The sequence below is a fragment of the Paroedura picta genome, chromosome 4 (genome assembly GCF_049243985.1).
Source record: "Paroedura picta isolate Pp20150507F chromosome 4, Ppicta_v3.0, whole genome shotgun sequence".
Lineage (NCBI taxonomy): Eukaryota > Metazoa > Chordata > Lepidosauria > Squamata > Gekkonidae > Paroedura > Paroedura picta.
Genome location: NC_135372.1, coordinates 85,303,808 through 85,315,178, shown reverse-complemented (window position 1 = coordinate 85,315,178; position 11,371 = coordinate 85,303,808). Strand labels below are relative to the sequence as shown.

Below are 11,371 nucleotides of genomic sequence, written 5' to 3'. Positions count from 1 at the left end.
TGAAAGGAGTCTCAAAGCAGCTTACAATCACCTTCCATTCCTCTCTCCAGAACAGACACCCTGTGAAGTAGATGGGGCTGTGAAAGCCCGGAGACATCCGTGACTGGCTCAAGATCATTCAGCTGGTTGCATGTGGAGAATGAAACCTGGTTCTTCAGATTAGAGGCCACTGCTCTTAACTTTCTCAATCAGTTTGCAACATATTGTTAGGAATTCCTTAATCTGTATAGTCTCATATCTGTCTGAAGGAATGGAATTTTGGTGGAAGCCAAGCTTTGAGCTCATTCTGATACTACTATTGGAATCCAGTTTGGTATTTCCTTCAGGGGTCAACATTACAATGACAGTTCATCCCTGAAATGGAAGCAAAACAAAGTGACAAAGATTATTGTATTCTATATTGGGGTGGATCAGCTGATTAATGCTGAAGTGCCTTCTAGTATTATAAGAAATCCATTGTCATCTGCTCCCAAGATTTTAACAACCTAGGAGGGAAGAGGCTGGTAAGAATGCTCATTTTGCAGTTTCTGCAATTTAATATTTTGTTCATTGTTAAGCAGACCTAATTTGGATTATGGTATTTCTGATGTTCTGTATCATTCTCAGATATAAATCATATTCTGAAGCTGAACTCATTCAACAAGAGAAAAACAAAAGAGAAGCCCACAAATTCCATACTTAAAGTCATCCGGGAATCCTTCGCTGACTACACTATGTCAGGCTTATGAGTGGAAAAGTCACAGATGTTAGTTCCAAGAAGAACTTTTCTTCTCCTTCCACTCTTCTCATCTTGCTACTTCTTCATATTCACATACCTTCCAATCATCCATTTTGTTTCCATATTCCCCCACAGTACTCCTTCCTCCTTCTCCCTATTATAGCTCCATCTCCCTTTTATTCATCCTTTCATCTTCTTCCATTTTCCTCTCTCAACTAATACTACACCATTCCCTTAACTGGTATCTTGGAGGGTTGGAAGAAGGGTTTCTTTCCTGCATGCTCAGTTACTTTGGTAAGTCTGTGAGCATCTTTATAATAACCATGTTCTTTCTAATATAGCTTTTTTCTCTGGGGCAGGAAATATTTGAGTAGGTCTAACACCCATCAACACAGCTGAGACACTGCACGTATTTGTAGTTCAGTATTTGGATGGTCAAATATGTGGGAATTTTTTGTTCATCATCTTGGTGTTTCATGATGGCCTAAAGACAGACAGATAAATGTAAAAAAAATAAGTGTAATGATAAATAATGACTGGAGTCATCAGGAACCCCCACTTTTACTTCCTCCTATGTGCATGCATGGCTGCCTGCCCACAGAGGAAATGTGGACACCTGTATCTGGGGACAGTATTACAGGGAGTCACAAAAGCTGATCCCCACCTATCAGGAATCTCCCCATCATAGCTGCAAGATGCTTACTAGGTAAATATATTTTCTTGATGCAGAGTGCTGAACAAATACCATAGTACCCAAAGCATATGTAATTATGAAGGGGAATATTGCTTCAATACCCATGGATCTTTGTGATTTTTTTTTTATTTTCATAAAAATGTAAACTTTTTTCATGCCAGAACAGGAAGCATTAAAATCATCAATAATACTTGCTCTAAGATTTTATTCAGCCACTCACATTAATTAACTGCAATGATCAGGAAGCAAGCTGATCTATGTTGCTTCCAAGTCTATGCAAGGTATTTAAAAGTCCACACCATGTAAGACTTGTTGAAGACATTACCATGATTGCTCCCACCCGCATTTCAGCTGGTTAGGTATTCTTTTGTGGCAATACAGCATTTTTATTAACATAGTTATCCAGAAAATTGGATTTTAAGATGTTAGTTGCCCATCTGAAAGCCATTAGCTGCTCAAAATAACTGCCATGTGATCCCAAAAGATAAAAGGATACCGGATTCATTAAAGGACAACAAACAGGGCACAAAGGACTTGACAGATGTTTGCAAATGGTAAGACATTCAAAATTTGGCCCATAGACTGTGATGTAGCTCCATGCTATGTATGTTTGCTCAGAAGTAAATCCCATTATCAGCACTGAGTCTTATTCTCATATTAGCATGAACAGGATTTCAATCAGACTAATGATTAGGAATAAAAGAACACTATTTTATCTTGCTTCCATGTAAATAAAAAATATTCTTTTCACATTGCTGTGCTGAGGAGTAAGTATCGCTGAGATATCTTTTCTAGCGCTTCAGAATTCTTAATCATATTTAGAAGCAGAGAATGAAATGTAAATACATAAAATTGGAGACAAAATTAAACCTTGCACAAAATCAATTTTAAATCTGACATTTCTGAACTCATATCTTGACTTTTTGAACTGTAATCATTTCCAGTTTTTACTTTGTTGTTTTCCATGCTCTAAATTGTTGGCAATATTATCTTCATGTTGCTTGAAATACCCTGGTTGTGATGTCTGTAGAATTCTATTGAATCACAACTGTATATCCTGTTGCTTTGTTCATAATTTTGGAGTAGCTGAAATAGAGGGTAAGAAAAATATTTGAGGCCTCATTCATGATTAACATATTAGTCAAAATGAAGTTTATCTCCCTTGAGGCAGTTACGTGTGTGGGCTTTCACCATGCAAACTAGAAGAAAGTTGATCCTGTTGCAAACACGTGCTACATATTAACATATTTACATTTTCCTGTTTGGAAAGATGGGAGCTTGCAGAGGTCCTAGGTTAGGTGAGTCGAGAGTTGAAACCTTAAACTGTTTCATGCTTATTTATTTTATGATCCTATTGGGCCCAGTGTTTATCCAGATTGTTCAACCATCTGGATTAGATAATTTGTTGGAAATTAACAGTGTTTGATGGTTATCGGACTCTGAGTGATTAAAACTGGTTGAAAATTTATGGAAGTAGGCAGAGACATCCTAGCATTGAGGAGTGGATTTCCATTAGTTAAACCATGATCCATGGATCACTGTGAATCTGCCATTAGTTGGACAGGAAGATGAAGCATAAAATACTACTGAACACTGCAACATTCTAGATCATAAAAACCATTTGAATTAGAAACTGAAACCTTTCAATAGTCTTGAACTGGTTTCTCATGCATTTAGTAACCCGGTTCTTTTAGTAACCCGGGCAGGAAATCCAAGTTGTTCCCTGAAACAGAATAAAGGTGCAAACCCCATTAATATGTCAATGAAATTACTTCAAGGAATGTAAATGTACAACATTTTAGGACTGTGCATGAGGACAACAAATGACAAGAAACAGGGAATGCAGAAATGAAGGCTGTCAGCCTATACATGTTTACTGGGAAGGAAACATGACTCAACTTATTTGGACTTGCTTGCAAGTAAAAATGCACATCAAAATATTCTTGCTATAAGTGAAACCTTGCCCCCCCAAAAAATATTTTGCACCTTTATGCCTAGAAATGACTCCCAGGGTAGCTACAGTATCACCTTTCTCACTTCCAATTCCTCAACAAAAACCTACTTTTTCTGTGAAGCCTTTGGCACAACTGTTCCTTCTGTCTACTGCAAGCATTCTCAACCAGGGTTTCATGAAATCCTGGGGTTTCCTGAGGGCCCTGGAAGGGTTTCTGAATGGGTGGGAATTTATATATATGTATATATGCAAAATATTTATCAAGTGATATGACTATATATGGTCATGTTGACCTCCCCCGCTCCCAAAATTGCCAATGATGGTGCATAATCAGACCACTTCTGGGATTTTTCAAAGCCTGAAGAATGTTTCAGGGGTTTCTCAATGGTAAAAAATGGCTGGTGTACTGATGCACAGTCTAAGCATGTGTATCTGGAATAAATGCATATAATTTCCCTGTTTCTCTAGATCCTCCCCCCCCCCCTTCATTTATTCCTTATTTCAGTTTCTAGATTGTAAGCTAGTTGGAGTGGGGAACTTCCTTTCTTTACAGATTGACAGTGCTATAAAATAACTGTGATAAATGTATTCATTTATTCATTTATTTATATTCCGCCCTTCCCGGAGGCTCAGGGTGGTTTACATGAAACATATGAACAATACATGAAACAATCTATAACATATGAATAACCATACAACAATAAAGTTGGCGGTGGTGGAGCATAGAGCTCTTTTGGGGGCATAGGCGGGGAGGCGGTCCCTCAGGTACACTGGGCCCTGACCGCATATGGCCTTGGTAATTACCAAAACCTTTAGTGTGATCTGGAATTCAACTGGCAACCACTACAGTTGGTGGAGAATGGTCCGGATGTGGGACCTCCACAGTGATGTTGTGAGGATCCTGGCCACTGCATTTTGGACCAGCTGTAGTTTCGGGGTCAAGGCTAAGGGCAGGCCTGCATACAGCAAGTTACAGAAGTCCAGTCTAGAGGTGACCGTCACATGGATCACTGTGGCTAGGTGTTCCGGGGCTAGGTAGGGTGCTATTAACTTGGCTTGGTGGAGATGGTAAAATGCCAGCCACCTCTGTGACCGGGGCTTCCATTGTGAGGGAAGCGTCTAGAATCACACCTAGATTCCTGGCGAAGTGAGCCATAGAGAGCTGCACACCATCCAGGGTAGGCAGATGCGCTTCCTCACATGGGCCCTTCCTACCCAACCACCGGACCTCCGTCTTTGAAGGATTGAGATTCAGACAACTCTGTTTGAACCATCTCATCACTGCTTCGAGGCAGCTGGCTAATGCTTCTGGGGGAGAGTCAGGGTGGCCATCCATCAGGTGGAAGAGCTGGGTGTCATCTGCATATTGATGACAACCCAGCCTTTAGCATTGCATTGTAACATTGCATCCATACACGATACACTAGGCTTTCTCAACCAGGGTTTCCTGGTGGGCCTGGAGGAGGTGGGAAGGAGAGGGGCCCGGGTAGACATGTACACAGCTATGCTTCCCAAATATATTCTGCATGATCATGCCACTTCTAGAGTTTATTGAAGCCTGAGGAATATTTCAGGGATTTCTCAAAGATGAGAAAGGCTGCCATACACTATTCCACTAAAGTTGGGATTTCCAGCTAGGGGTCCCTGGACCCCTGGAGGTCAATGGAAGCTCCAGAGAGGGTCTGCAGACTTTCCCCTCCTCCCTAAATGTACTTGGCCACAAGCTAGGGAAATGGCTGCCTGCACCTGGAGGGCTTGGTGGGTATGCCATGGATGTAATATTGGGGGGGGGGGGATGTCGGTTGTTGCACAATATGGGGAGTCTGGACTGTCTTCTTAGCTCCTGCCCTTCATTCCACCCTACATAAGGCAAAGCCACCATAGTAGTAGTAATGACGGGGGGAGGGAGTGAAAGAAGGGCAGAGGCTCAGGATGGTTATGGCACTTCCGAGGGCATGGCAGGGAGGTGTAGCCAGATGACATCATTCCAGGGGCTCCTTCACTGTCAAAAGGTTGAAAAAGGCTGCACTCAGTTAATAATTTACTTTGTGATCATCTTGTTCACAGTAAAAATACCACTGTGTGTAGAAAAGATCAACTAAGGGGTTGGAGCACATTTCCTAAGAGTAAATACTGGATAGCCTGGAACTTTTTAGTTAAAAAAAGAGATAGATAAGGGGGTGGGGGTGGGAAACATATGAAAAGTTTATAAAATGAGATTGAGAAAATGGTTAGAGGGAATTTTTCCACCCTCACAATACTAGAATTAAGGGGCACCAAGTGAAGTTGAGGGGCACTACGTACAGGATAGACTTTGAGAAACCCTTGAAACATTCTTCAGGCATCACAAAACCCCAGAAGTGGCATGATCATGCAGAACATGGTTGGGAAGCATAGTTATGTACATTACCACCAGGGACCCCTCCCCATCCTCTCTAGGCCCATCACTAGCTATTTCAGGAGGCGATGGGTGACTTGACATCACCATATATTGTCTTATCACCCAATAAATGTTTAACAAATGTTATAAATATATAAAACATTAATTAACTCCCACCTATAAAGGAAACTCTTCCAAGGCCATCAAGAAACTCTAGGATTTCATGAAACCCTGGTTGAGAAAGGCTGGGATAGACTAATGGAAAACTCTTCCTCAACAGACACATAAACTATGAAATTCACAGTCAGCGGAGGTAGTGATTACCATAAGCATCAATGTTTTTTTTTAAGGGTTAGACAGATTCATAGAGCATCCTCTATCTGTGACTATTAACCATGGTAACAAAAGGAAACCTTCATATTCCAAGGCAACAAACCTCTGAATACCAATGCTAGGAGGCAGTATCCAGGGAAGAAATAACAGGTGGGGTTTGGAAATCATGACACCTTCAGAAAACTCATCTACTAGCTCTCAGTGACTTGATTCAGTTGCTTTCTCCAAGGCACACTTCATTCATATCCTGACTGGCATTTGGGAGCAGGAAACCATTCAGTCAGGATGTAACCATTTGTATGATCATGACTGTAATTCTAAACAGATTCATTCAGAATCTGTTCAATGGGGTTTCCTCTCAGAAAAGTGTTCTTTGGATTTTCTAGCAGAATTATTCCACTCACCACCAACACCCATTTGATGACACCTACAATTTTCTGAGATTGACAGTTTTTTAAAAAATCCAGATTTTAAAAGTGAGAATTACTACTAGCTTTTCGTGTACTTCTAGGTCTGCTTATGAACCCAGTTAATCTTACAATCAGTTCTTGAATAGATGTTCCTTACTGTGTAAGCACTAACAGACATTGCAAACTAGCTTCAACTCAAGGAGGGGATGAACTACAAGCAATTTCCTGCTTTAAAATACAAATTGTCAGGGGGATATGTGCCTCAATAATCCTGCATATGACAATAACTCTGACTGCAGAACAAGGTGATTCAGTCAGGTTCACTTAATGTATAAATGATGGCAAAGCAAATTAAGTTCACCTGGGGAACATGTTCATGTTGGCTCCTATGCAAAATCTCTGCTGATGGAAGGCACTTGTAAAACAAAACTTTTCTATCTACCTCATTCAGTGCAGTCTCATGTGTCCAAAAAATGCTGCATGGGGGGTGGGGGGGGGGCAGCTGGAGATATACTGCAGGAGGGAGAATTGGTGAAAATCTTGATCTTCCTTTCATCAGTGGAAATGTTCTGCTTGCTCCAAGCCAAGGTTTTCATCAGACAGGGCCTGATGAGTCCTTCTTGGAAGGTATGGGTGTTGCAGCAAGTGACCCAGCAGAGATCAAGATTTTTCAAGACCCTACAGTGCCGAGGCAGCTGGTGGTACGCTGGGCTGATGGAACACCAACCAGATGACCAAGTTCTTGACAGAATCCCATCCTAGGACAACACATTTTACCCCGGGGTTCAATGGCACCAGGAAAGTCCTGTAGTTAAAATTATTCTGGACCACTATCGCCAACCCCTCCACCTGAGGTCCAAGACTGATGAAGGTCTGAAAACCCAAGTGGTGCTAGATCATTCAAGATGACCATCTTACCTTCTCTCGCCCAGGTGTCGGTCATGCATGCCGGGTTGACCCTGTGCTCTGTGAAATACTCCCACAGAGTAGAAGTCTTGTTAATTGACCTGGCATTGGACAGCATTAGTGTCAGTACCACTCTAGCCTCCTCCCTGGTGTATTTTTGGATGGGATGGAGATTAGAGGGTTTGCAAGCATAGCTGTATCTTAGAGCCCTTCTATTGTCAAATCTCCTCCAACTATGATATCTTCCTAGGCCCATTATGGTTGGGACCCCCAGCCCCTCCTGGTCCCTTCCTCCACTCTGATTGTTCCATGGAAAACCACAGCCATCCCCTCAGTTAGCCCTGGAGTAACCACCATCTAACCTAATTAATCCTAACCTATAACCTGTTTCTAGCATTAACACTACCCCCCTATCCCAACTAACTGCTATGTAACAGATCAGTAACACTCCAGTAACAGTGCTTCTCAGATCCCTTCAAAAATGGAGCCCCTCAAGTTGACATCTGCACTACTTTAACTAATAACTAAAGCCATTTTAGGCTATAACTAATCTTTAAACCGCTCCTGCGGAGCGGTATAAATAAAGCACTAAGCCCTAAGGGGGAGGAGATAGGGCGGGACCTGTCTGGGATAAAAACTCAGAGGGGTGAATCAGGAGCCGCAAAGCTCCTGATTCACCGGAGCCTCCGAGGAGCGCTCTGGCGAGTCGCCCATTCAGCGAGGCGGCCGTCCTCGCCTCTGCGCTTCCCCTATGGTGAGTCCATGCCCGCTCCATCCCTGCTGCCCACATGGCAACCTTGGCCAGGGAGGGGGGTGCCGCCCGGGGAGCCGCGTGCCGCCACAGGACCGCCTTCCCCCTGGGGAGGGGCCTGCCCATCAATGATAAGCCCCGCCGCCTCTACGCTGCCCGTGAACTCTCGGAGTGCCTGCCACCCTTCTCCTCGCCACCGACCTCACCTTCCCCGTGGACAGCCCTGCCCATGCCTCCTTGGCGCGTGAGGCCTCTGCCGCCACCCGCCGATGCCCCCTTATCCCCATCACCAACCATGCACGCTGCCTCCGTACTCTTTCCCCCCACCTTGTCACACTCCCACCTTGCCCGCCGCCCTTTCCTGCCTGCACGGCCCCCCTACACTGGAAAAGCCTGTTTTTATAAAGGGCTTTTCTACTAGTCTATCTATAACCAGGGTATTGTAATCAGTCAACTAGAGAGAAGGTTTCAGAAAGCCACTACCCTCCAAGGACCCAAAAGGCCTGAAATGCTGTAAGGGTACACTATAAGGGAAATCAATACCTGTGCAGTGTAAGGGGAAAGCTATACTTGTGGATTGGGAGCAGTTTGTGTTAACAAGTCAGACAATCACTGCATGATAGACTGCAAGAGCACTCTGGCTTCTTGTAGTGTCTGAACTTTGTTTCTGAGGCCATCATGATTTTGTCAGTTTGGAAAATCTGACATTTCCAAGAGCATGGCAGCTGTAGAACCAATTCCTTCTTATGTTATTTGTAGACTTGCAAGGCAGCTTGCACAGAGTAAGTCCTGGCATGCAGAAGACCAGTTACAGAATTGGCTTTTCATCTATTATGATTTGCTCAAGGCCTATTATTCCTCAAATGGTCTGCTACCTTTAATCCTTATCCATGGTTCCTCTATATATTTATGAAATGCCCCTGTGGGAGGAGCGTGTCTGGGGTGTTCGGCCTGAAATACGGGCCAATGAGGGTGTGGCCAGAGCTGTACACGCCCTGTTTGGGCTGGCCCCTAAACTGACCACCCTCCCTAGCAGCCTCCCTCACAGGGTGCCTATTATGGGGAGAGGAAGGGAAGGCAATTTTTAGCTGCTTAGAGACACCTGGGACCTGTTGGGTGACTGTGAGCCATTCCCAGTTCTCTCAGAGCTCTCAGGCACACCTCCCTCATGGGTTGCCTGTTATGGGGAGAAGAAGGGAAGGCTTTACCATCTGCTTTGCTGGAGGGGTGTTATAAAAAAAACCTCCAAAAGCAGAGAGAATCTGTATAGGTGGAGTTGGGGAACTGGAGACCTTAGGACATGTCCTCTTCAGATGCTCACTTTATGTGGGAATATGAAATAAAATAATTGCCCCCCTCTTACCCTGGATTCCCTGGTGACTGGGAGGAAGGGGAAACTAAGAGCCTCCTCTGCGGGGGAAATACTGAGGTCACATAGCATGCAAATTATGACAAAACCGTGCTATTGGAAATGTGCCTTAGGTAATCTTGACCTGTTTTTATAGTTTTATAATGTTTTAAATGTTTGATTTTAAGTATTTTTATTGTTGGACATTTGTACACTACCATGATTTCTTGGATTATGGTTTTGTGAATTGTGTGAGATTTGTAGCTGGTTTGGAGCCATAATTTAATAAATCACCATCACAGAGTAAGTCAGTACAAACAGTAGATTTGGATTGTCGAAATCTGGAACCCACAAGAAATCTGAAAAGTGTTGTGGTATAGCAAAAGGAATGGGAGATGGCCCTGCAAATGAACTAAGGTCATGACAGGCTTTGTGTTTGATAGCCAATATCTTTAATTGAGCTGGGTGCCTGATAGGGGTGTACATTTGGGTCTAACCAGACTGAAGATAAACAGAAAAAAAATCTTAGCAGTATTTTTGGGTATATTTCAGCATCCCAAATGTATTCAGGATGTTTTGGGAAAGTCAAAACAATGCCCCCTCCAATCTCAGTTATATTTGGGAATTACCCGTAAACTCAGAATAGCAATTGAGGGGCTGAAGAAGACTGACATAAAAACTGCCCAGGGATAATTGGTCTCAAATTTCACCATATACTCATTTGGGATATCCCACTGAGTCAAAAAGTCAGCACATCAGCTATATGGAGGTAATTACACATTTATAGAAGACAAAGATCATTACATTTAAATAGAATTCCTTGAACAGAAAAGGACAGTTATAACTTCAAGACTAAACAACACAGATCAGCTCTATGACAACCATAGCACCCAGTTGCAGTTGTAGGAATAATAGAATAACAGAGTTGGAAGGGTTGTACAGGCCATCTAGTCCAACTTCCTGCTCAATGTAGGATCAGCCTAAAGCATCCATAAGTATTGCTTAAATACCACCAGTGAGGGGGAGCACACGACCTCCTTAGGCAGTCAATTTCACTCCTGAACAACTTTTTTCCTGATATCTAGCCACTACCATTCTAAACAAAGTTTAAAGCCATTACTGCGTGTCATATCCTCTGCTGCCCACAGGAACCACTCCCTGCCCTCCACCAAGTCACAGCTTTTCAAGTACTTAAAGACAGCAATCATGTCCCCTTTCAACCTCTTCTTCTCCAGGCTGAACACTCTCAAGTCTCTCAGCCTTTCCTCACAGGGCTTGGTTTCCATGCCCCAGATCATCCTCATCATTCTCTTCTGAACCCTCTCAATTTTGTCCATATCCTATTGAAGTGAAGCCTCCAGAATGGCACACAGTACTTCAGTGCGGCGTGACCAATGCGTTATACAATGCGTTATGACATCTTGCAGTTTTGATGCAATGCTTCTGTTGATACAGCCCAAGACTGCATTCACCTTTTTTACCACCACATCACAGTGTCTGATCATATTTAGCTTACAGTCCACAAGTATCCCCAAGATCTTGTTCACACACACTAGAACCCATAAGTGCATCTCATACCCAGTATGCTTGTTTCTCATTTTCGTGACCCAGATGTAGAACTCTGCATTCTCCTTACTGAATTGTAGTTTCATAGGGTCATCTCTCCTTCCTTTCTTGAAGATTGCAATAACATTTACTCTCCTTCAGCCTTCTAGCACATCTCCAGTTCTCCTAGAGGTCCTGAAGATGATGAACAAATGTTCTGCAAGCTCTTCAGAAAGTTATTTGAGCACTCTCAGATGTACACTCTCCAGCCCAGGGGATTTGAACTCATCCAATGCAGCCAAGTGCTTCTCAACAACCTCTCTGTCCATGTC

At 43.1% G+C, this 11,371-nt stretch overlaps 1 protein-coding gene across 1 annotated transcript in view; it reads right to left on the bottom strand.

Moving 5' to 3' along the window:
* Positions 1 to 1,520: 1,520 nt before the first annotated feature.
* Positions 1,521 to 11,371, bottom strand: part of LOC143836825 (uncharacterized) — a 35,145-nt gene continuing 25,294 nt past the window's right edge. The window contains exon 3 of the mRNA XM_077336321.1: positions 1,521 to 2,498. Coding sequence (XP_077192436.1) covers positions 2,382 to 2,498 — 117 coding nt within the window. The 3' untranslated portion in view covers positions 1,521 to 2,381. The remainder of the gene's footprint in view (positions 2,499 to 11,371) is intronic.